At 51.1% G+C, this 26,558-nt stretch overlaps 1 protein-coding gene across 6 annotated transcripts in view; it reads right to left on the minus strand.

Moving 5' to 3' along the window:
* Positions 1 to 26,558, minus strand: part of CSDE1 (cold shock domain containing E1) — a 1,384,522-nt gene that overhangs the window by 158,636 nt on the left and 1,199,328 nt on the right. For all 6 annotated transcript variants that reach the window (XM_069633412.1, XM_069633411.1, XM_069633408.1 and 3 more), the window contains one exon: positions 9,107 to 9,239. In XM_069633412.1, the coding sequence (XP_069489513.1) occupies positions 9,107 to 9,239 (133 nt within the window). The remainder of the gene's footprint in view (positions 1 to 9,106; positions 9,240 to 26,558) is intronic.

Below are 26,558 nucleotides of genomic sequence, written 5' to 3' on the forward strand. Positions count from 1 at the left end.
CCAGTGAGCAAGTGAGGATCAACCTCCTTAAAATCAGCCCAGTGGCAAAACCTAGACCACTTGCTTTTGTACTGGCTCCTGGTAGCATTGCTCCTAGCACATTTTATGATGTCCAGGTTCACCTGCGACAGATGCTTCAATGTGACCTGTTCAGGAACCACGCTGCGAGGGCTAACTTCTGTGGAGCGGGGTGGATGACCCTTCCCTCCTTGCTGCGCCAGAAGATGAGCTGGGCCCAATGGCAGGTAAATCAGATGCTGGTCCGACAGGTTGAGCAGCTATGAGAACCCTGGTCTTGCCGGCCACCACAGAGCCATCAGAATGATGCTGAGGTGTCGGAACGCTCTTACCTTGCAGATCACCCAGTGGGCCAGGGAAATGGGCGGAAATGCATATGCGTTCATGCTGTTCCACTGCAACTGTAAGGTGTTGCCCAGGGAGCCTAGGCCCTGTCCCTGCGAGGAGGCAACCTGGGGCACTTCCTATTTTTACCAGGTGGCGAAGAGATCCACCTGGGGCTGCCCCATCTGCTGAAGAACCCCTGAAGGACCAGATTGTTCAATTGCCGTCATAATTGTCCACACCCAATCTGCTGAGTCTGTCCTCCTCCAATGCTGATGGCCAGGCTGCATAGGGGTGGAGACCTGGTGCCACCCTGTTTGTTAATGTGATACATACTGGTGGATTTGTCTGTTTGAATGAGGATCATCCTGCCACTAATAAGCGTCAGAAAGGCCCCGAGTGAGCCAGAATCGCCTTGAGCTCTAGCCAATTGATATCGGCCTCCTGACTCCTGAAGGGACCAGACTCCATGGACGCTGTGGTTGTCCCGGGTAGCCCCGCAGACCTCCAAAGAGGAATCCGTGGCGATGTTAAGCCGTGGTGCCGATTGCTGAAAGGGTCTCCCTAGCCGCAAGTTGCCGTCCACGCTCCACAAGGCAAGGCCCTGGTGGAGAAAGGGAGGAATGCTGACTAGTTCCGCCTGGGTACCCCACTCCGGACTCCATGAGGCTGCGAGGTGCAGCTGTAATTTTATTTTGAGCCTTGTGTGAGACACTGCCAGTAGAAATGCCGCCATGATACCAAAGAGGTGCTGGTACTACCATGCTGAGGTCCCCGCTCTGCTGAGAAAATAGCCAGTGGCCCTCTTTATGCCCTCCGAGTAAAAAACTCGGAGCTTGTGTCCTAGATGAAGCGCAGAACCGCCAGAGAATGCGCTGGCTGCAGCTGTGACTTCCTGAGATTGATGGAAAAAAAAAAAAAAAAATCACAATTCGTATAGCATATTCACGAGGGCAGGGGAGGTGTGATGGACTGCCTCCGGGGGTCTCGCGCTGGAGAGCCAGCCATTTAGGTATGGATAGACATGGTGACCCTGGGCCCCGAAAAGGGCTGCTACTGCATTCCTAAGCCTGGTGACCCTTGGTGCTGAATTGATGTCAAAGGGTAGAACCTTGTATTGGAAATGGAAGCCCATGATCCTGAACCTCAGAAAGGACCGAAGAGGCTGCCAAATTGTGACAGGTACGAGTCCTTCAGATCCAGGGAGCACATCCAGTTTCACTTGCAGTGTTGCTGCAATAAGCGATGGGGTAACCCTCTTCAACTTTTGAAGAGGGAGGTAAAGGTTCAGGGTGGAAAGGTCCAACACAACTCTCAGGCCAGCCTGGTTCTTGTGTATGGCGAAAATCCTGGAATACAAGCCTGTACCCTGCTGGATGGGGGTGGGGGGGCGCTGCAACTTCCTCCGCTGCCTGGCTCTCTACGAGCGATCAAATTTCTGCCAACACAGTTGTTTTCCCAATCTGTGGGAATGGAGGGGAGGAGAGAGGAACCGGAAGGCGGTAACCCGTGGACACTACAGAGAATCCAGGGGGACCATGCGCCAAGACGGTGCATGAAGGGCAAGCCTGCCCTGTACCTGCCCATCCCCCGCCCACCCAACCAGAGACACGTGAACCCAGAGGGGAATGTCATGCCTTCTTTCCCTCTGAGGCTGGGGCTGACGAGGGGGACTGAAAGTATCCCTTATTCCCCCGCCTTGTGTCTGCGGCGGTGTCGAGTTGGGAATCGGTCCGGCTGCCTGGACCTTCGTTCCTGGAAGCCCCGGAAGCCGCGGTGAGGATAGATACGAATTTCACAGTCTGGGAACTGTTCTTCTTATCGAGTTCCTCATCGGTGGTAGAATGGAAGAGGACGCTACTCTCGAATGGAAGGTCCAATATGGGCTCCCGAACATCCGGATTCAACTTGGTAGCCCGCAGGCAGTCCTTCCCATGTCCGTGGCGATGCAGATGGCACAGCCTGAGGTGTCTATATGCACCAGTGTAGACTCCATGTCGTCTAGGGACACCAATTCTGCTTGAAGAGCCCTGACACTGTACTGGAAGTTCCGGCAGGAAGTGTTTTTCCTGCCAAAGCCTCTTGTTAACGGCTGCGAGCATGGCGCCCGCATTAGACCAAAGGTGCAGAGAGGCACTGGAGTAGACCACCTTTCCATATGCCTCCAAGATCATCTCCTTGCCTAGCTGGGCTGAGGACGAGGTGGCCGAGGGAGACTGAGGCTTAGAATAGATGGAAGCTGCGGCAATCACTGAAGAGTGCGGTTGAGGGTGTGTCGATAGCAAGAGTATCCCCCTTCAATTGCCTATACTTGACGTTGAGGCGCTGATTGGTGGGCTGCACCAAATGCGGTTTGAGCCATCTATTCTTGCCCAAGGCGACAACGTCCTTCTGCATCGGAATCCCTGTTATAGCCGTGGGGCGTAGTGTGAACACTTTCGGCCAGGACCCCCCACCCCTGGTTGTTCAACCTCAGGTTGTGGGAGTCCCAAGTATTCGGCCAGACCGGCAAGTTGATCATGGAAAGCCCTGCCCGAAGACGGTGTGTTGGGGGGTCCTCCTAATCAGTGTCCAACAGGGTGTCTGGCTGGTCAGGGACAGGGTGCTGAGTACTGGGCACCGAAAGGTTGATGTGTGGCGACCGGGGACAGCTGTTGCTGCGGAGGCTGGTATGGAACCACCTCGGGTCCAGGAGGCCAAGGAGACGGAACTCAGGGGGTCAGCGTGGGACGCAGAGGCTGAGCAGGGGGCCTGAGGTGCTGGAGCCATAGGAGGAATGACTATGGGCACGCAGGGGGTCGGACAGAAGGTAGCATGTCCCTGATCACATCCCGAAGGATGGTGCCCATCTGAGGGGATCTCATAAGTGCAATATTTCATGAAGAATCTGTCCTCACAGGCCGGTGGGGCGCTAGGTGTGTAGGAGTAGGGCTCTGAGGTGGCTGAGCGTACACTGCTTTGTTGCCTGCAGGCTGTATCTGTCTTGCGACGCTGAAGAATATGCATTAAGCCACGTACCTGGTGAAGACTAGTCCCGCCTTGAAACTCGTTCTCCCACCTGCTCCGCATAGGGGGCGGTATAGGATGAGCGGCCATTTTGTCTGGCGCGGCAGCCATCTTGTCAGGCTGCATGCCACCTGCCTGTGCTGTGGTGCTTGCTGCACTGGGACCGCCCTCCAGGACTCTTGGCGGTGGAGCTTGAGGCCTCCCCTGCACCTCAGGACTGGTAGGTGTTAGGCAGAAACCTGTGCAGTTCCCTTAGGGACCACTGCAAAAGATTTAAGACTACAGGTGTTTGGCAGTAAACCCACTTGGTAGCAGTCTGCACCACACAGATTCACTTGTTAGCTGTGGCTGAGCAGTCAGACTTTCCTCAAGAAGAGTTAGGCAGTATACAGAGCATACATAATAGGTACAGAGGCACAGTAGCACAAGCAAACACTGACCAGAGCTTGTGTAAAAGTATATCATTATTTATTTAAAAGACACTTGTAAATTACACTAGCATAAAAAAGGTAAGTAAATTCAAAACACAGTCCTAATTACTATATGTACATCCCTAGTTATTTGTTGGACAAGTCTTAGTTAACACCACTTATTTCCAGACAGAGGTGAGCGCTTAACGTTAGATGGCACTCCAACAAGTTGTTTAAAAAGGGAGGGAAAAGGCAGAATTAAGAAAGCAATACAGCAAAACACTTTTCAGAGAACCACAGTAAGTATTAGAGAAGGCAGTCTATTGAGGAGCAAGGAAGTTCAGTGCCAGGCCCACTTTAGGAAGAGCCAGGCCAAATATGCCCAAGATCACACAATGTCACAAAGTCTCCAAAGTCTTTACAGGTGAAGAGAAAAGTTCTGTTAAGCTTAGAAAAGTTTAGTTAGGGTATCCCAGGCTAACCCAGGGTCGAAAGCCGAGGCCTAAATCTACCTCGTACAATCGGTGGCAAGGGAAGCCGGGCGGAACACAGTACCTTCAAAATGGAAAGGATCCTCCAGCGGTGGCAGTTCCTGGTAGTGGGTGCAAGTTGCGGCGTCGTCCAGAGGAAGAGAAGATCTCGATGTGGAGGAAAGCTGAAGGTCGTTGCACTACCAGGGAAGAAACCAGCCGCAGAGTTTTCCGGTTAAAAGGATGTTACCCCTCTTTCGCGGTAGAGGTAAAAAGTGGTATTCCGGTTGCCGGGGTGCTTGGCACAGGCAAGGCGGCCACGAGATGCTCCAGGGAGGCGAAAAGAAGGCGAAAACTGGTTGTCCCCACCAGTCAAGGGAAGAAGACTCTCCGGACTGGAGATCATCTCTGTCGTCGGGAAGTGGTGAGACGGTTCCGCAGGGCTCCACTGGTGGTGTCGTCGTGGCAGGTCGGCTCAGCTTCTCCCTCTTCTGCTTATTAGGTCCTGTGGCGACTTCTGAAGTTCTAGTCCCCAAAGCCCTGCTTTTATGCAGCAAACCCCCATTCACCAGTCCTAGCTGTCACTCAAACATGCTAAGTGGTGAGCCGGGGGGCTCACCACTGGGCCAATCACACAAGAGTGCGACGAGTTGCCAAGGCAACTCAGTCCAGGGTGCCTAAATCCCCCTCCCACACATCCTGTAGACCCAGACACAGTGGCACCACTTTGGAGGGCTTCTGTGCAGAAGCCCGCCAAAAGTGGAACAAAGGCTCGACCCGGGTTCAGGGTTACTGAAGTGAACCCAGACGCCATTTTGGCGGCGAGTTCTGGCAAAAAATCCCAACCGGTGAATTATTAAATAAACCGGCGGTATCTTTAACATTGCACCAAAAAGTGGTGCATTAAAATCAATGGGAAATCCCATTGGGAAATATTCCGGTGGAATATTTCCGTGGTATCCAGTGCCACCAGCCAGAAACTCGGCGAGGGGGGACGGGACAGTACCCCCTCGACAAACAGACCCAGGGGCAATCTAATTGCCCCTACCAGTAATTCCACAGTATGATGGTTTGTACTGGTCCTGTTCACAATTTAAGACTAGTAAATTCAATGGTGACTTTACATGCCCAGGGAGACAGTAGTCAGTCCCAGGGTATGGAGTCTATGTTTGGGGGTCACTATGACACCCCTGTGTTACTGCACTGAGGGTGCTGTGTAACACATACAAAAACCAATGATAGCCTATGGGGAAAAAAGTACCCCAAAGCCCATAAGCACATTACAAGTCACAGGAATACACTCAAATCATGTCCAAGAGTGAGGGTAAAAGAGTCTCACTCTTGGCAGGAGAAGAAAAATAAACCCCAAAAATCCAGCAAAGCTGCTGGGGGACTCAGGGGAGTGCACACACCGATGGTCGTGCCCCAGCATGCCTCTAAATTTAAAGGGGAATAAGATTTTTGCTGTTGAAAAAGGTTGTGTCTCCCGTCACTAGCAAGGGACACCCATGCAATATGGAGGAAAGGGGACAGGACGTAGGAGCAAAAGGTGATGTGAAAGGTTGCCCAGAGCAATGCCAGTGGTTCAGATGTATTCAAAACCTTTCACCCACCACTTCTTTGGTTGTACTCGGGCCTGCCAGAACCTGAATCCAAGGAACCCTTGTCTGTGGGAAGCCTGGGGAAGGAGTGGCCAAGCTGAGGAGCAGTGCTGAACAGACGGACTACCTAGTCTTGACAAGAGGTCCTGTAGCTGAAGTCCTTAAGGTGCGCCGGAGAAGAAGAGTGAAAGATCTCCCGCCACTGCGACAACCAATTTGTCAATGCCCTGTGACCGAGAGCGCTGCAAGCCGAACATGCGCCCCAGCGTTAGTCAGGACCCAGATGTTAAGCAAGATTTGATGTAGTAACCGTGGGGGAGACTACACCAGCCTTGTCCTCTTGGTATTTGGTAACCCCACCTATTGGTACAGGTCTGTACTACACAAGTTGGTAGAGTGACTGAGCAGCCAGACATCTCAAGAGGGGTAAATGTGGGCTGTAGCATTGAAATTCACCAATACAAGTATCCAAATAACACACTCAAGGTTTTCTAGTAAAATAATTAATTATTTTACAGTCAGTTTTAAATAAGCATTCTTTGAAAATGGCAATGTGCAACAATAAAAACGAAACTTCAAAATACATTCGGAGAATCAAGGCAAAGCTAGTAGCTACTCTTTAGAGAGGTTTCATACTCACTTCCCACACCCTGAGGTGACTTCACTAACTAGGACAGTATTGGCATTTACGTATCACTTGTGTACTTTGTAAAATTCGGAGGTTGGTAGAAAGGAAAGGTTAAAGGAGGGAAAAAGGTTGAACAGGTTCTCAGAGCATGTGAATCTCCCAATGAAGTCTAGTTAAAAACCTTTCCCAGCAATATTAGTGAAGAACCAATATATCACCTACGAGGGACAGTAAGAATCGGTCAATGAACCAGGAGAGTCTGCAGGGAGCTCGGACAGCCAAAGTCAATTGGAGCACAGTCTATGGAGCTGAGGCACTTCTTAGATAGCAAAAAGTCTTCCACAAAGCTAGAGAGTTTGTTGTAGAAAATCAATGTTGGGCCACAAGCTGTTACACTTGTGAAAGTTACAGCTGAAATCAACTATGGAAAAGCAGCTATTGCAAGTCTCAACGGAGAAGAGCAGAACTACAGATAAATACCCCAAAGTCAGAACAGTACCTTTGGTTAGAAGAGGATCCAGTGATGCAGATCCTGTGTTCCTGGGCCTCAGTCGTGGGGACAAGAGGGAGGACATCTGGAGCACTCCTGCACAGCAACAATTCAAAATGTTGGCGCAGCATCTACGGGCTTTCTTTGGATCAGCTGCACTTTGCGGCTCTTGGACTTCGGTTGGGCTTCCTTCACCTCCAGTCCAGCACTCTGCTGAGGTGACTCTAGCTTGGGTCGTCCGGCTTCGGGAGCGTCCTCAGGAGACCCCTGGAGCTTTTGGCCAGCTTACAGACGTTGCACTCGATTACGGATTTCTTGACCCCTGGCACTTGATTCCAGCAGCAGCAAAGTAGTACAGCCAGTTGGGGAAGGTCTTCCAGCAAAGTTTGTCTCTGGGTTAGTTGGTCCCACTAGCCAAGGGAAGATGTCGCCCTTTCCGCAGCTTCTCTAGTCAATCAGAAAAATGAGTTTCAGCACAGCAGCAGGGCTTCACCGGGCAGTTCAATGGTCCAGGACAGTGAGCAAGCTTTGTTCACTGTTTCGTCAGGGTGTTCTTCCCAGTGGTCGACTCAGTCTTCAGTCCAAGAAGCCTCGCCTTTTATGCAGGTTTCTACCATTCATTCACAGCCTAGCAGCCACTCACGCAGCATGGTTGCTTTCCTGCAAGGATAGCCAGCCAGCTAGCTAGCTAGGACTGGGTGCATTCAGGTTGCTCCCGAGATGAAGGATGGAATTTCGGGCACCTCCCTCACTTCCTGCCCTTGCAGACACACTGGAGCCAGAGGCAGGTTTCAGTACTGAAGCCTGCCAAAGGCAAAACGAACAAAAAGGGTTAAACATGGTTTGGCGCCCAGAGTAAAACCCAATAAAGACCTCACAAACCATAAATGGCAATAAAAGAAGACCAGGCCATTTTTTTCACAATGGTCACCCATGGGTGCTATCCTGCAGCTGAGGAGTCAGCCTGCGGAAGAAAAGCACAATGGTAGGAAAATTAAACCACTTTCACCAGCCATTTCAAGTAGTGAGGGCAACAAAAAGTGTTACATGAGTAAGTACGAAAAGGGGCTACTAAGTAACCCCCCTCCTCTGCATGCCCCCCCCCCACCAGCACGCCACATAAGATGGGGTGTGCTGGACCTACAAAGAGAAAAAGTAAAGACAATTTCACTTTACTATTCTTGTGAACTGTAGTTCACACCCAAGAAAAGGTATTCAAACCTTAAGAGAAATCCAAAGGATTTCTCAGTCACACTGCACTGAAGGTGATGTGCGTCACCATACAAAAAGTAGATGCATATGGAGTTTGTCAGGCTCCAAAAAAAAAAAAAAAAAAAAAGGAAACAATCCAAATCAGATCAAAAATACATGAGCGAGAAAAAGGTCATGCTCACTCCAGGGTAAAAATGAAAAGTCTTAAAGTCCAGCAAAAGAGCTGGGGGTCTCTAAGGTTGAAGGGAATTGGCACAGAAATGGGAATTCTCCATAACACCAGACACTCAAGCTAGAGTGCATGGGCGTCAGAGGCCAGCAACGAGCGGTCGAATGAGACATCTTGTGAATTCTCCTGCAGCCGACATGCGCTGGGGAGGCGAGGCACCGAAGGAAGATTAAATAAGTTTGAAAAACAGAAACGGGGCGCAAGCGGAACTTTTAAAAAAAAGAGTCTCTGTGGTGGCTGCCAGGTCCGAGACTGTCCATGCGGAAAAAGGGACTGGGGTGAGGCGACAGGGGGCAGGGCCATGGCGGGGCGTTCCCACGCCAGAGGCTGCGACCCAGATAGAAGCATTGGGATAAAAGTCGGGATAAGCAGATTTGGAGCTCCCCTGCAGCCCCGTGGTGGCAGAAAGGTTTCAGAAAAAACTGCTGTGCTGGAAATAGAGTATCAGATGAGGAACCAGTGGGAAGAAGGAATCCATTAGAATGCATAGCTTATGGGTAATCCGTTCTGACACAGAGGAGGAAACTCATTTGAATTATGACAGGGCCGACTTAGCCCTTCCTCTCATCTAGGACACTAAATTTAGTATCATTGGAATGGGTGTTGCATGGTATAAAATTACAGCAGTTAGAAGAAAGGAATCTAAAATAAAACATTAAACCGGACATTGAGCAAGAGCAGCATAGAAATTCTGGTTCACAAAGGGTTCTAAACATACATTTGTGTCATCAGGTCCCTTTGGCTGACGAAGAACCATTAGACGAGGTGCACTAGCATCATCCAACGTAATGCTTTTGAGACGGTTCACCAATCTATCTGGACGTGGAGCTGCAACTGCCTTCGGACCTTCACTGTAAGAAACAGACATTTCGATTTAGTGCATGCATAATACCAGATGAGCTCACAAGTTTAAAACCAATAGCAAGAATTCATGTACATCCTAGATCAAGAAGATAAAGATGTATAACTAGTACTATTAAATATTTTAGTCCACAAATGTATTAAGTTTTACAAAGAAAGGTTGCACTTATTATGGTTTGGTCCCAAAGGTAGCTTATGCATGTCAAAATGCACAAAGCATAAGATGGCTTGTAGCTTTATCCCATAAAATGAATCCAAAGAAGGGTGCAGGCGCCCCTCTCGAGAAAGAACATGGCATGATAACCTGTTCTGTGTTTTTATCCCACTTTGAGAGTCTGCAGCCATCGCTTTTTGCTCACTGAACTTTTCACAAAGGAGGAAAATCCATTTGCAGATCAGTCTTTGGAATTTAATTCTCATGCCACAGCATATATGAGAGGGGAAGGAAGCACCGCAAAAGGAACTGGAGAGGGAGGTTAAAACAGCAGAATCACAGCACAAAGGTAAGCAATCTCACAAAACACTACGGGCATTGCAAAAGGTCAGGGCAGTTGGAGGCAGATGTGGCAGATAGCTCCGCTCAAACCTTGCTGAACACTAACCAAACATACTATGTTCAAGTGGGAAAGGCTAACTGCCTTTTAACAGCCGAACTGCGGAAGCAGAGAACCTGTAATTATATCACAACTACAAGACAATCAGGGCACGCTACATACCACTGACAAATTAAGGTGGTATGGAGTCCAGTTAGGGAGAATTCTCAAAAATGTGCTGATTCCCTTCACCTTAGAGACCCCCAGCTACTTTGCTGGATTAGGAGGACTTTATGTTCTTACCTAGAGAGAGTGAGAGCATTTTTCCCCACTCTCTCATGTATTTTGATATGTTTTACTCGTGCTTTCTCTGGTTATGCCTCAGTGCAGTGGCACAGGGATACCTTTTCAGGCTTTCCCAAGGTTTAAATACCTTCTCTGGGATAAACTACTGTCTCCCAGAGTAAGTAAAGTGAAATTGACTTTACTAGTCTGTAAATTCCTAGACCCAGCACACCCTATCTTACAATAGAGTGCTGGAGGGGTTACTTAGTATCCCCTGTGTCTAGATACTCATGTAGCAGTCAAATGCTACCCTTTCCTCTCAGAATGGCTGGTGGAAGTGGTTTTACAATGAACTACCATGATTTTTCCAGTAACGATAATCGTGAGGAACCATGTTTTTCAAGATGGCGTCTGAGCTTCCTTTGTTTAAACAGGTCCTGGTCTTCTTTTTTCTCCATTTCTTTGTGGAAATGTCCTTCTAGAGTTTGTGTCTGCGTGCCAAACCAGGTTTGGTCTCTTTGATCATTCGCCTTTGGCGGGATTCAAGAGTGAAGACCGCCTCTGGCGCCCGAGTGTCTGGGGTGGGCAGGAAGCAAGGGAGGTGCCCAAAATTCTGTGCTTTGTCTCCTAGGAGAACCAAATCCACTCTCTGGTGACTGGCTGGCTGACTGTCCGGCAAGGACCGCAATCCCTGCTGGGTGCGTGACAGCTAGGCTGGAATGAATGGGAGAGAACTGAATAAAAGGGGAGTCTCTTGGCTTGGAAGGCAGCGTCGACCACTGGAACGAAGGAACTGAAGAGGAGCTTGAAGAGGACAGCTGTGCAACTCCTAGACCGTTGGTTTGCCCGGTGAAGCCCTGCTGCAGGTCCAAATCGCCAAGTTCGCATCAACAGAGAAGCCCCTGCAAGGACTTCTCCTCTGAGTTAGTGGGACCAATCAACTCACCAATAAGCTACCTGGACACCCGTCTCAGAGCTGGTTGAATTTCCTCAGAGTTGCTGCATGAAACCATAGAACCAGGGAGAGGGACACCAGTTTGTGTGCTTTACTTATAGCCACCGAAATTGAAGTTTGACAGTCGCAAGTTTTTGACTGTCCCAGTGCAGTCCAGGAGTCGCCCGACGTCCTCCCTCTTGTCCCCAGGACTGAGGCCCAGGAACTGCAAGATCTGCAGGAACTGCCAGGAACAGAGGTCATCAGCTGCCTCTTTCTTTGTAAGGTACTGTAAAACCAGACAGAGTACTTACCTCTCACGGTGATAGTGCTTGCAACTTTCGCAACACAGCCCTAATCAGCTTGTGACAAAACATATGATTCTTCTTGCTACAAACTACTTCTAAGAACTTGTGCAGAGACTTTTCCCTTTAACTACCAGAACTGCTTTATCCTATCCAAGACTTTAGCCCATTGACTTTGGCCTAGCCAATTGAATTGACTCTTCTGGTGGACTCAAAATATTTGCACGGAGAATAATTGTAACCTTTCTTGTTTGAATACCTTTGCCTTTTACTCCCCTTGAAAAAGTATTCTGAATGCAACAGTAAGATATTCATGTCCCCAGCAATCTTGTTACTAAAGTTAATTGTGATTGTAGGTTGTGTCTGTGTGCCATCCCAAAAGGGTATTACCTGATTTAGAAACTTAGAACGTAGAGTATTCAAGTGTATATGTGTGTTATATTGATTGCCTCCTTCTATTGAATGTTTTATAACTGATTGGTTAATAAACGTATTTAACCAAGAAACCTTGAGTGTAATAGTTTATTTGAACACCTGTGATTCTAACCCTCTGTGTAACATTACAGCTCATATTCCCTCTTGAGATAAGCCTGGCTGCTCCACACGCTACCAAAACTGTGTAGTACAGACTTGTACAAAAGGTTGGTTTTGCTTATACCTGTAGTCATAGTTGCTTGTAGTGTTTCCAGAGGGTACTGCATTCAAACTTTGCCTAACAAGTCCTTTCATGTGGGCTTGCTGAAACAAGAAGAGATGGATCCATATCTCTAAGCAACTTCTATTGAAAAGTTGGGATTGCATCGGATGCCCAGTGAAGAAAGGGACATTTTCGAAACGCCCATCACGACAGAGGAAATAAACGACGGCATAACAGCCCTACCGGGTAATAAAATGTCTGGACCCGATTGCTTTGGAAGGAACAAGTTACTTACCTGTAACTGTTGTTCTCCAGCATGGGTCTGGCATGGTTTCACATGCTCATGAATATTCCCCGTCAGGCTGGGAATCCTCGGTAAAGAAAAATCAGTATCAGTTTAGTTTCTGATCTGTCTTTCGTAGTAGTAACCAATCACTGATCTCTGCGTCATACTGACCACAGCCAATGACTGCCATCTCCCTAAACCCCGCCTCTGGCAGCCATCTTCAGATTTGGTAGCACGTGAAGTGGCAGTATGACCAAGTGAAGAGCCGCAGAGGGGTAGGCGGGAGGGTTCGCATGTGAATCCATGCCAGACCCATGCTGGAGAACAACAGTTACAGGTAAGTAACTTGTTCCTTCTCCAGCATGGGGTCTGGCATGGATTCACATGCTCATGAATAAAAGAATACATAGCAGTACACACATGCACAACCACGGGAGGTGGCAAAGGCTCAACATTAAGCATTACATCCCTCCTCACCAGGCTCACCTTAGGCGAACAGGTTGCGCAGCACTGCTTGGCCGACCCTCGACTCCTCCCTGGAATCCCGATCGACGCAGTGGAATTTCGTGAAGGTGCGCGTCGACCTCCACATAGCAGCCCTGCAGATGTCCAGCAAGGGCACACCAGATAGGAACGCCGTGGTAGCTGCGATCGCTCTGGTGAAATGGGCTCTCGGACGGCCAGGCAGCGGTTGGTTTGCCAACCGATGACAGTACATGATACAGCCGGAGAGCCATCTGGAAATGGAAGCCTTCGAGAGAGCCTTCCCCTGATTGACAGGTCCAAAGTTCACAAAAAGTTGTGACGTCTTCCGCAAACTCTTCGTGCGGTCCACGTAGAACTTCAGCGCTCTAGCCACATCCAGCGAGTGCAAAGTCCTTTCAGCCGGCGACGAAGGTGACGGGAAGAAAACAGGTAACACCAAGGGTTCGTTGAGGTGGAAGTCCGACGGCACCTTGGGCATGAAGGAGGGGTGCGTCCTGAGCACTACCCTCGTGTCGTGAAAAGTCAAGTACGGGGGCTTGCAGGAAAGGGCCTGGATCTCTCCCACCCGTCGTGCGGAGGTGATGCCCTAAAAAATGCTGTTTTCCACGACAAGAACTTCAACTGCTGAGTGCAGAGGCTCGAACGGAGGTCCCATGAGCTTGGTCAGCACTACGTTGAGCTCCCACGCCAGGGACGGGGCCTTCACCGGCGGGAACGATCTGAACAGTCCCTCTTCATGAATTCTTTCACCAGACGAGACCACAAAGACGTCCGTCCCGTGGTTCTGGTGTATCGGGAGATCGCAGCAAGATGAATCTTGATGGAAGCGTGCGCCAGCCCAGCCTTGGCCAGCGTCAGCAGGTACGGCAGTACTTGAGGAGCCGTAATCCGTAGAGGGTTAATCTTCTGTGCGTGGCACCAGACAGAGAACCTCTTCCATTTGTGTCCGTAGCATTTAAGAGTGGAGGACGCCCTGGCCTTTGCAAGAACCTCTCTGCAGTCGGCCGGTATGTCGTAACCTCCAAACTCTAACGCTGCAGGAGCCAGGCCTGCAAGTTCAGCGACTTTGGGTCGTGGTGGAGGATGGCGCCTCGTTCCCTGGAGAAGATCCGCGTCCACTGGCAGCTTGATTGGCGGGGACGCTGACAAGTCCAGAAGGTCCGGGAACCATATCGGCCTCGGCCACGCAGGTGCGGCGAGGATCATCCTGCACCGTGACCTCTTGAGCTGGTTGATGAGACGGATCAGCAGCGGCAATGGAGGAAACGCATATAGGAACAGGCCCTCCCAGGGGAACGAGAAATCATCGCCCATGCTCCTCGGCTGGGGAAACCTGCTGGCGAACCTCCGGCACTTGGAGTTCGACGCTGTCGCGAACAGATCGATCTGGGGTGTGCCCCACCGTCGGAAGAGGCGGTCCACTAGATCCTGCTGCAGTTCCCACTCGTGGCACGAGCGCAGCTCCCTGCTGAGCGAGTCGGCGATGGTGTTTTTTATCCCTGCCAGATGAAATGGCACCAGAAACATCCCTTGGGCGACGACCCAATGCCACAGATACTGAGCCTCCGTGGACAGGGCTGGGGATCTGGTACCGCCCTGCTTCCTGATGTAGAACATGGTGGTGGTGTTGTCGGTGAAGATCCTCACCACCTTGCCCTTGAGGGACGGAAGAAAGGACCTGAGGGCCCAAAACACTGCACGGAGTTCCAGGACGTTGATATGGAGGGACTTCTCCGTCGGCAGCCAAAGGCCCTCGCGTGCAGATTTTCGGTGTGCGCTCCCCACCCTTCCAGGGAGGCATCCGTGGTCACTGTCTTCTGGTGGTCCGGGGTCTGGAAGTCCATGCCCGCCGTCAGATGCGCGCGGGTGCCCCACCACCGGATCGCTCGTCGGAAGCGCTCGTCAAGTGTGATCCTTCCTCGAAGCTGCCCGTCTGGATCCAGCGAGCGTCCAGGAACTCCTGTAACGGGCGCATCCGAAGCCTGCACAGGCGGATGAGATAAATGCAAGAAGACATCATTCCGAGGAGGGACTTGATGGACCTCACCCTGGCCGCGTCCGCAACCAGCATCCGCTGCACCTTGCCCAAGATGGCCCTCGTCCTTTCCTCCGACGGAGAGGCCAGAAGCGCTACTGTGTCGAGCTTCGCTCCCAGAAACAGTGCGTCTTGAGCGGGCACCAGGTGGGACTTGGCGTAGTTTATGAAGAATCCCAGGTCTGTGAGTAGTTGGACAGTCCTCGCCGTGTGCTCCGCGGCGAGCTCCTTTGTCTTTGCTCGGATGAGCCAGTCGTCCAGGTAGGGGTAGACGTGGATCCTCTCCAGGTGCAGCCGCGCCGCCACTGGTGCGAGGCACTTGGTGAACACCCTGGGTGCCGACCTCAATCCGAAGGGAAGGGCTCTGAACTGGTAGTGACGCCCTTGGACCACGAATCTGAGAAACTTTCGGTGTCCCTTTAGGATGGGGATATGGAAGTAGGCATCCTCCAAATCCAACAACAGGAAATCGTCCTCCTCCAGTTGACCCAGGACGTGCTGGAGGGTGACCATCCGGAACTTCTGTGCCTTGATGAATTTTTTCAGTCATCGTAGGTCCAGGATGGGACGCCATCCTCCCGTCGTCTTCTTCACGAGGAACTAACTTGAGTAAACTCCGGAGCCCCGACGCCTCTTTGGGACGAGCTCGATGGCGCCTTTGAGCATCGCCTTTACCTCCAAGAGAAGTTGAGGGACGTGATGTTCCTTCCTGGCCACGGGGGGGACGCGCGGGCACTTCTTTAGAAACGAGCGCGTGACCCTGGGCCAGGGCGTCCAGCACCCAACGGTCGGTGGAGATGGACTCCAACACGCTGACGAAGCTCGCCAGCCGGCCTCCCACCGGGGTGCTTCGGTGGGGGCCCGACCCCACAGCCGGTTCAGTCCTGCTTCGACGAGGCTTTGCCGCCTTGTCCTCCTTGGCGACGACGGCGGGGTCCGCCCGACTTGCCTCGTCCCCTGTAGGCTTCCTGTGACGACGAACGGGCCGCTTGACGATAGGTGGAAAATTCGCCGCCGGAACCTTTGGAGGCATCCTGTTTGCCTCTGCCGCTCCGAAAGGGCGACGTCGTTGCTGGAGGACACCAAGAGCCCGGGCAGTCTCTGTGTCCGTCTTGATGGCTTGTAGGGAATCGTCCACTGTTTTCCCAAACAGGTTGCTCCCGTCGAACGGCATGTCCAAGACTTTGGTCTGCACGTCCTGACGGAAGTCAGTTGCCTTGAGCCATCCACGCCGTCTAAGGCACACGCCGTTGCCCAACTGGCGAAATCCAGTGTCAGCGATGTCCGTCGCTATCGTAATGGCATGGCCCGACGCCACTTCTCCTTCCTGCAAGATCTCTAGGGCCTCCGCCCTCTTGTCTGGTAGGAAATCCAGCAGGGGGGCGATTTTGTACCACAAATCCCTGTCGTAGCGGGCTACGATAGCCAAGGCGTTCGCAGCCTTAATCGTCGTCGCTGCCGATGAGATGACTCTGCGTCCAATCGTGTCCAACTTCTTTCCCTCGCCGTCCGGCGGGGAGGTTGACTTAGAGGCAGAGGCCCCGCCGCTTTCTTCCTGGCCGCCGCAGAGACGACCGAGTCCGGGGTCGGCTGTGCCCGAAGGCACAAGGGGGCCGCGTCCGGGACCCGGTACTTCTTCTCGTACCGATCCCTTCTCGCAGGCTGTGTCAGTCCCCGTATCGTCGACGGGGAGGAGGGCTGAGCAGGGCGCGATGGTTGAAAAGGAGGTGGAGGATGAATCCTTCTCTTAGGAGGAGGGCTCCCAGAGAGGTTCCTCCGTTGGTGGTAACGGCAATCTCGTCCTTATCTCCGAGCATAAGTACTGTATAGCCAACAAAATGGCCGCCAAGTTTTCTTACGGTACTGGTTGAGGGGAGTCCGACGGGCGGTCAGGAGCCCCGTCAGCACCCTCGACATTTTCGTCGTCTCCTACGTCGGGGTCCCTCCTGACGGCCTGGTGGTCTTCCACGCCAACGCCGTGGCTTAAGATTTCGATCAGCTCCTCCTCAGAGGTTGAGGCCGAATCCACGACGACCTCCTGCCCCCCCTTTTTCTTCTCCGTCGGAGGTTTCACGGGGGTCCCGTCGATGGGCATGAAAGAGGACTCCCTCCGCGGTGGCAGGGAGACCCTGGGCCCCAAGGTCGCCACCACTGGTGTAGCCTCCACAGGCTGAGCCAGGGCCGCCGCGACTGTCTCGAGAGAGGCCTTGGCCGGATGGATTAAGGCTTTCACCACCTTAGGTGCGCTCACTGCCTTCTCCCTGGGGGGGGAGGGGGGTTTGGGGTGTCACCGCCTCGCTCCTCCTCCGATGGGGCCTTCGAGCTCGACCGGAGTCTCTCCAGGAGCTTCGCCGGGTGCTCGGCCTTCCTCTTACCCGAGCCAGAGCGTTGGCTCGTGGTTGATGGCGCTGGGGAGGATGCGCCGTGCCTGGCGCCCGTAGAGCCCGACCGTTCGGCGCTCCCGGTGCCAGCGGAGTCGCGGTGCTTGGCCTTCTGTTGGACCCCCGTCGCCGGGACGCCCTCAAAGGTCTTAGAAGACCGCTCGGACTACTTCTTCTCACTTGACGGGCTCTTCCCTTCCAGCCAGTTGGCGAGAAGCAGATGGCGGTCCTTCATGGTCCGCTCCGACATATTGCCGCAAAACGCACAGTCCTTCTCCACGTGCGTCTTGTCCTCATGCAGGCAGTAGAGGCAAAGGGAGTGTTCGTCCTCCTTGAAGACATTCTGAAGCTGGCATCCAGGGCTGACCCTGAACAGCTTTCCGGGCGTCGAGCTTCCCTTCTCCTGGGCCATGATCGAGATGGGCCTGAGAAACTTCTGGAGTCCTCCAAAAGCGTGGCTCGACGAACTCTTCACCCTTGAGGGGCGTAGAAGAATCCGACACGGGTCCCCCGTTGATCGGATAAAGAAACGGTGGAGCTTGAGGCTCTTTTGACCGAAAAAGAGAACATTTTCCTAGGAAAAAACGCGAAAAAAGCACTAAAGCTCGAGAACAATAGCACAAGGATCCCAACACTTGAACGTGCGGTAAAAATCTGAAGATGGCTGCCAGAGGCATGGCTTAGGGAGATGGCAGTCATTGGCTGTGGTCAGTATGACGCAGAGATCAGTGATTGGTTACTACGAAAGACAGATCAGAAACTAAACCGATACTGATTTTTCTTTGCCGAGGATTCCCAGCCTGACGACGGGGAACATTCATGAGCATGTGAATCCATGCCAGACCCCCATGCTGGAGAAATGGATATTATAAAACCTTTAGATCCCATCTAATAAATCCTTTGACATGTCTTTTTAACAGAACTAGAGAAGAGGAAGTGATCACAGAAGATGTGCGTAAATCCACCACAGTATTGATTGCCAAACCAGGAAAAAACCTGACTGATTGTGCTAACTATTGCCCCATCTCCTTGCTTGCATTGTGACACTTAAATCTATGCCACGGTTCTAGCAGGGAGATTAGCGAAAGTCCTACTGGGGATAATTCACGAGGATCAAGCAGTATTCATCATTTAGAGAGACACGCAAGCTAATATACGAAGGGCGATGGACACAATATACTTGGGAACTAGAACACGGCCGAAATTCTCAATAGCGGCCCTGGATGCGCAGCAAGCTTTTGATAGTCTAGATTGGGGTTTTTAGGGCGCATTCTGATCGCGTTTGAATATAGCCCGGCATTCACACAGATGGTACTTGCTAATTTTCAATTACCCGCAACGAGATTCCTGGTTAATGGGCAACTTATGGCACAGGTCAAGATCCTGAGAGGTAAAGGGATGGCAGTTATTAATATTCGCAATGGCCATGGAACCACTGGCAGCCATAATCAGACAAGATCAGGAGATTCTGGTAGAGTGCAGATGGGGCACACAAAATAGCGTTATAAGCGGATGATGGATTACTATTCCTGAGGGACACAAATTATACGTTGCCAAGAGTGAAGGAAAGACTACAGGAATTTGCGGCAGTCTTAAGGTTCACTATTAATTACACTACGTCTAAAGCCCTTAACATAACTGATGACCCGAATGAAACATTGGAATTGAGCAAAGGCCAGCCACTGTTCTGGGAAGACCAGGGTATAGAGTATTTGGGTATAACTTTAATGAGAATATATAGGGGTCTTTATGGGGCCACCATACCTCCTCTGTGGAAACACTTGGAGGACCTCCATAGGTGTGATATGAAGGAACTCTAGTTTCGCCCGGATAGCGGCAGTTAAAATGACATTACCTCGACTACTGTAAGTGGTGAGCTCTCTCCCTATTGAGATACCAGCTCGGATGATTAAAATCCTACAGGCAGAAAGGATTTCCTTCATATGGCACAAATACAAAGAAGGTAGCAGGCGCCCCTCTCTAGAAAGAACATGGCATGATAACCTGTTCTGTGGTTTTTTCCCCCCATATGGCATAAGAAAAAAACAAGGATTTATAGGACAGTCCTACTCCGCTCAACATTGATGGGGGATTGGGAGTCACAGATGTGAAACGGTACATAAGAGCAGCCCAAATAAGACCCATGTTGAGGTGGTCAGAACGTGAAATACAAGGGCTGGCGCAAAATTGAACAGGAAGTTACATCCATTCCACTGAGGGCACTACATTCCATGAGAAATGGAGCTCGGGGAGCGGGAGGCCAGTTACTATAAAGTGCAACTTTAGTGGTTGGGACCAGGCATTACAATGAACAAAAACAACCCCAGGCTTAGGGCCTTATACTCCAATGGGTTACAATGTTGACTTTACCCCGGGTTGGAATACAGCTTATTGGGAGGGCTTGCGAGGGCTGGGCAATCCTAAAGTTGGTGAATTTTTCACACAATGGGAACCCACTACTTCGAGGATCGCAAGCAGAAATTTCACATAGGAGAGGGAGAACGGTATACGTATATAGAAATCAGGCATTGGATCTCACAGAGGGAGGTAAGAGAAGCGGGCACATGGGCTGTTAGGGAGAACTCTCTGTTCTACCTTAGAGACCCCCAGCTCTTCTGCTGGGCTTTAGGACTTAATTTCTAACCTGGAGAGAGTGAGACCTTTTACCCACTGACAAACGCCACAGGCATCATCTTGACATTGTGACACAAAGCACCTTCAGTGCAGTGACACAGAGGCGTCTCATATTAATACCTTCTCTTGGTGAAACTACTGTTTCCAAGAGCAGTGAAGTGGAATTGACTTTACCTACATTTTGTAACTTTTTAGACCCAGCACACACTATCTTACCATAGGGTGCTGGAGGGGTTACTTTGTGTGATGCTGGAAATGCATTGGAGGGACAGAGCCTTCCTGTCCTTGTCCTGTAGTCCTTTTTCATTTGTGTTCTGTATTGTTTTCTGCCCAGGAGTCCATGTGGGACTCCTGGCAGTGCAGCTCTTCCTGTTTTTGGTTTGGTGTACAGACCCATGGGATACCCTTATGGCACCCATGGGTGAGGGCACAACCTTGTGCCACTAGTGTATGTTTTTGGGCACCTGTGTGGGGCCCACAGAGCAGGGTATGGGGTGGTGGCAGCTCCATGCTGAATTTGACAGGTGCTCTGAATATCCCCCATTTTGGGCTACCCAGGCCCTGGCATTGGAATCAGTTGATTCCTAATAGGAAACAAGATGGCCCCTCTGGCCTCTTGCTTTCCATTGCCTGTTACTTTGTTTTCCAAAAGTCCTGGGAAGCCCCGACTCTGCCCCTTCCCCCTGTCTGGCTGTTGAGTGGAAGTTCCATATACGTTGGTGTTAAGTCCAAGTCACACTGGCTGGAGCCTTCCCAGTGACTGTTGTGGGTACACCCTGTGGGTGTGACTTGGGTGAATGGAGTGTGTGACCAATATGCACTTCTTGTTGTGGATGTCTGGTTTCTGGTGTGTGACATGACGACTGAGACAGCCCTGCCCAAAACTGGTATGAATGCAGTATGTAGTGTTGAATAGCTGGGTACTTGTCCCAATACACATTCCTTCTTGTGAGTGTCTGAGAGGGAGGAGTATGGCCTGAATGCACTGTATGCCTGATTGGCTGACTGCCCTTCTGAGTGATTGGTTGCCCGAGTGTGACCCAGCAGAATGAATGAGAGATCAACTAGTATATCTGAGGGCCTCTCACTGCTAGAATTCGTTCAGAAGCTGGAGTTGCCTAAGCCAGATGACCGGAGCCGCACGCTCCTTTGCCTAAGACTTTTGATTCATGGACGCGCTCGTCCGCTCCGCCACCAGCTTAATCCCGCTGGAGAAGGCCAGGCCGTCGACGAGCCAAGGAGCATGGGCCGGTGGGTTTCCCGCCACCCAAAGAAGCTGGAGTTGAAACTAACATTGAAACTGAAGCTGAATCTTGATACAGAGCCTGAAGATGAAGGTTGACTGCTGTCTCCCTTTGCTGAAATATGAAAGCCTCAGAGCCGTCGAGACTGATCCAAGAGAGGACCTGGTTAGACGCCCTCTTATCGTGCTCCGAGGGACCATCGAGCACCGCTAACCTTTGCCAAAGCTCCCTGGAAGTCAGATCCTCGACAGGCTGCCGACTAGAGACAGGGACTATAGATGAGAACGAAGATAGCACCGTACATTCCATCCACCGTTGTTGACCAGGATTCACAGGTTTGCATAACCGCTGGAGGCCCAAAGCTGTGTTGCCCAGAAGAGGGGACTGCTTGACGCCAAGCCAGATGACCGGAGCCGCCCGCTCCTTTGCCTAAGACTTTTGATTCATGGACGCGCTCGTCCGCTCCGCCACCAGCTTAATCCCGCTGGAGAAGGCCAGGCCGTCGACGAGCCAAGGAGCATGGGCCGGTGGGTTTCCCGCCACCCAAAGACCTGAGACGCCGGATGACTTAACGCCCTTGCTGGGACACAGCACTTTCTTCGAGGGATCTCGACGATCCGTGGCTCTTGCTTTAAAGGGAGCCGCTAAAGAAGAATCAGTCGACGGCTCGTCGTCAAACTCTGCTATTCCAGGTACATTGGGATGTTAGAAACATTATAGAAGGTAATAAGACTTGTATTCTGCCAATTGTTCTAACCAACTGCTTCCCTCATATGTCTATTGTTGGTTACCTTTATTAAGCGATTGTGACATACGAGTACAGTTGATGCACTTTAATGAAATCTGATAATTGTGGTACCATTTAGAACTGTATATATTTGCCATTGTAGATTTACTGAGCACAAAGTGAGTTATTGTGATTGTGTACATAACCTTGAACCTTAATTATATAAACACTGTTTCACTAATACAGTGTGTGGCCATTCCTTTGTGGGTGCTTGGGGACTACACTGTACTTAGGAACCGGCCTGCATCACCACCTGAGAAGCTAGGTCCCGATTGCTCATCCATTGATACCAACAATAGAGCATCTTGGCTGGGGTCCTCTGTGCCTCTTCTCTAACATATAGAGAGCAGTAGTACAGACCCACCCTCCCCCCCAGTCTTTACAGGGATGCCTGCTGCAACTCCTGGACCGTTGGTTTGCCCGGTGAAGCCATGCTGCTGTGCTGAAGCCCCGAATTTGCCTCGACTAGAGAAGCCCTGCAAGGACGACTTCTCCCCTTGGGTTGGTGGGACCAATCGACCCCAAAGTGAACTCGTCTGGACATCCTCTCGGAGCTGGCTGTACTTTCATTGCTGCTGCAGGAACCGAAGTGCCAGGGAGAGGAATACCAGATCGAGTGTATCACTTTCAAGTCAGACCCGAACTCCAGGAAGATTCTCCAGACTTCCCAAAAGCAGGACTGACCAAGCCTGAGACACCTCAACAGGGTGCTGGACTCCAGATACCAGGAAAGTCTAGAGTGATATCCGAGAGACCACGGTGGTGCTATTTGCTATAGACGGGAGGAGCTTAAACCGCGAAGGGCAGCTGAATTGAAGTTTGACCATTGCTGCCGCCAACCTTCCAATTGTAGTGCAGGAGTCTCCAGACATCCTCCCTCTTGTCCCTACAACTGAGACCCAGGAACAACAGGGTCTGCAGAGCTACACAGGAACAGAAGCCAGCTGGACCCATTTCTTCGAACCAAAGGTACTGTAAACCTAAGAGGACGTACCGCCTGTTGTGTAGCCTTACTTCTTCTCAGATGAGGCTTGTCTTGGTTGCCATTGCATAGTTGCCCCTCACAAGCCACCCAGCTTGTGGCCATTCAAGTGAACCTCATTTCTACAAACTTTTCTAAAAACATTGTGCAAGACTTACTTACCTGCAAGACCACCTTCAGCTCCCCTAGACTTTGCTCCACTAACATCGATTGTCCTGACTCCCTGAGAGACTCTTACCTCTGATTTTGTGCTTTTGCCTTTCCTCCAGGAAATGGTTAATTTGCTTTACATTGGAGGGTTTAATTAATAAAGTTACTCACTGTAGTGACTACCTTATTCCTAGTCCATAGTCCCCTTTCCTCCCTACCTTTTGGACATTCCGTCCTGTGGGGACGGGACCGGAGCACTTTTGTAAAAAAGCATCAAATTGAATAATGTGTCCTCTTTTTACGCGGGGTACTGCACGCGGCTGCAACCCTGCCCACCTTAGCTACGCCCCGCGCATCACCCTTCAGTTACTGTCCATCGCCAGGTCTGAGACCATTTAAGCAATAATAGAGGATACTTATTACAGGGAACGGCAGGTGGGCATATAGAGGAAATGGGACTATGGCCTATGAGTAAGCTAGTCACTACGGTGAGTAACTTTATTATACTTGCATGTACCGTCCCCTTTCCGCCATACTTTTGGGAGATTACCAAGCACTCCTTACAGGATATCGGGTGGATGGAACTCCTTTAAGAACAGCTTGCCCGAACTGAGAATCAGCCCTGGAGCTCAGGTCTAAGCAGTAATGCTTCACAAAAACCGATGGGGAAGCCCACGTGGCTGTCTTGGCAATGGTTTCCCAGGGAACATATTTTTGGAAGGCAATGGCAGCTGCCTTGCCCCACACAAGATGGGCATGAATTCCCTTTGGAGGTTGAAGGCCCTGAACGGAATACACTTCAAAGATACAGGAAGCAATCCATCGGGAGATAGTTGCCTTTGAAGCCAGCTTTCCTTTTTGGTCCCCGAAGGTCAACAAGAGCTGGGAAGAGCTCTGAAGATTAGATGTTCTGTCCAAATAAAACTTAAGAGCTCGCCTTGCATCCAAATTATGCAGAAACCTCAGCATCTGAAGCCGGTTCTGGGAAGAAAACTGGTAAGGAAGTAGACTGGTTCAGATGAAAATCAGATACCACCTGTGGAAGGAAAGAGGGATTGGTCCAGAGGACAACCGTATCCTTGTGAAAGGTGAGGAATGGCTGTTCTACCGACAAGGCCTGAAGCTCGCTTACACACCTTGCCGAAGTCAGCGCAATCAGAAAGGCCATTTTCCATGAAAGGAAATTTCAAGTCTGCCAAAGCCATGGGTTCAAAGGGTTTATAACCAAGCAGTAAGGACCACATTCAGATCCCATTTCCCCCAGAAGTGAAAGACAGCACTGTGTCGATGGCAGCTTCTCTGGGGTCCAGCTTTTTTGCTAAACACCTATACTGAGACCTGGCCGAAGGTTTTCTAGCCGCTTGGATAATCTGCATATTATCCACGACAAATTGAAACTAAATATTTGAACTCTGGCACCAGGTCGCCAAGCTGAATGATTGTGGGGAGAGGTGCCACAACTGCTGATCGCTCTGGTGAAGCAGGTCGGGCATCAGCGGAAGCCTGTCCAGTGAGCAGACTGACAGATGCTGAAGCTCGAAAACCAGAATCTGGCTGGCCACCATGGGGCTATGTCCAGGAGAGTGCAATTCGACGTGTTCCTGAGCTTGCATAGCGCCCGGTGAACCAGAGGAAGAGGCAGGAAGGCGTAGGTCCTCATGTTGTGCCACGGAATCATGAGAGCATCCCCAGGGTAGAGCCTCAGACCCTGTTCCTGGAAGCATAAAGAGGAAGTTTCATGTTCAATGAGGTTGCAAAAGAGGTCCACTTCTGGAGTGCCCCAATGGCGAAAAAGTTCAGAGGATCTCCGTGTTCAGCTCCCACTTGTAGCTGACCACCGCTCGCCAGCTGAGAGAGTATGCTGTTCTATTCAGCTGGCCCGGAATGTGTACCGCCAACAGCCACACACCCTGCTGGACGGCCCATTCCCAAATCTGAATGGCTAGATCTATAAGGGGAGGTGACCTGATACCCCCCCCCCTGCCTGTTGATGTAAAACATGGATACCGCATTGTCCATGCGGATGCAGACCACCTTGTTCACAATCCCGGGCTTGAACGCTTTGAGTGCCAGAAAAATAGCCAGACGTTCCAGATAATTTATGTGAAATTGTCTGTCCAACGGCGACCACAGTTCAAAAACTTGAAGATGATCCATTGTCGCGCCCCACCCGATAAGGGAGGATTCCGTCGTAATGGTCACCTGGGAGGAGGGCTCCTGAAAGGGCGCACACACCGACAGATTGCTGGAAGAAGACCACCAAAGCAGATCTGACATGTAGGGTGGAACCTGGATTATTTTGGTGTCCGGGTCCACCGCCTGTAGCCAGGAGCTCCGAAGAGCCAACTGCGTAAGTCGCATCTTGAGACGCGCCAGGGGAAGAGCAAGCACGCACAAGGCCAAGAGGCCCAGAAGCCTCTGGAACCACCAGGCAGACATGCTCTCCGACTGAATGAAGACTTCACACGTGATTAACAGGTCTGCCATCCTGTCCACCGTCAAGTACACCCTGCAGTCGATCGTGTTCCAACGGAAACCCAGGAATGTCAGGTCCTGAGAGATCATCATGGAGGACTTCCGCCAGTTCACTGACAGCCCAAGACTGAACAGGAGCTGAAGGAGAGACTGAAGATTGCTCGAGGCTTTCACCAGACAGGGACTGCGCAGAGGCTAGTCGTCCAAATATTGATACACATGAATACCCTGTAGCCTTAAAACAAATGCAATGACTGACATCTTTGTGAAGACCCGCAGCGCAGAACTGAGACCAAAAGGGAGCCCTCGAAACTGATGGTGCTCCTCTCCCAGGGAGAACCGCAGATATTTCCGATGCAGGCTCCAGATCAGGATATGCATATTAGCATCCTGAAGGTCAACAACACTGAGCCAGTCACCCTTCTGAAGAGAGGACTTTCTTTGGCAGGGTGTAATCTTGAATCTCTCTAGGGAAGAGAAAGGTTTAACTGGGAAAAGTCTAGAATGGTGCGCAGACCAGCCTGGTTGGGTTTTGGCAGTAGAAGCCCTCCCCTCATTCCCTTAGGGGAATGGGTTCCATCGCCCTGAGATCTAGAAGCTTCTGGACCTTGGCTCTGAGGGAGGGCGTCCCAGACTGCTGAAAGGGAGGATTGAAGGGTGGGATAGTGGGGAGGGGCAAGCAGAAGCCCACCCGATGGACGAAATCCACCGGTGGGTGAAGTTTGCCACGCCTCCAGATGAGATTCGTCCTCCTACCAGAGTCTCGTGCTAGCACCAAAAAAATATAATTTTGCAGACTTTTCAGCAGAATGACTACCAGTCCCTGAAGTGGAGGCTGAAGACCAAGAGAAAAACCGACCTGGTTGCTGTCTCCGACAGGAGTTAACTCCCGGCGGGTCAGTCCTACGAGACCTGCGGTCCTGGAACCCTCTGAAGCCTGAGGAGTGCCGAGACTAGGATCCAGATCTCGGAGCGTTGACTGGGGCTTTCACTGGCATCGACAGACTTGGCAGTTTGCGTGCTGGCGGCCTTAGTCTTGGTGAGCTAGTCATCCGTCTCAGAATGAAACCGCTCTTTGCCATCAAAAGGCAGGTCCAGAACTTTATCTTGGACCTCCTTCAAAAACTTTGTTGCATGAAGCTAAGCTTGACGAGA

Source organism: Ambystoma mexicanum, chromosome 13 (genome assembly GCF_040938575.1).
Source record: "Ambystoma mexicanum isolate Mex_15411 chromosome 13, UKY_AmexF1_1, whole genome shotgun sequence".
In the NCBI taxonomy this organism is placed as follows: domain Eukaryota; kingdom Metazoa; phylum Chordata; class Amphibia; order Caudata; family Ambystomatidae; genus Ambystoma; species Ambystoma mexicanum.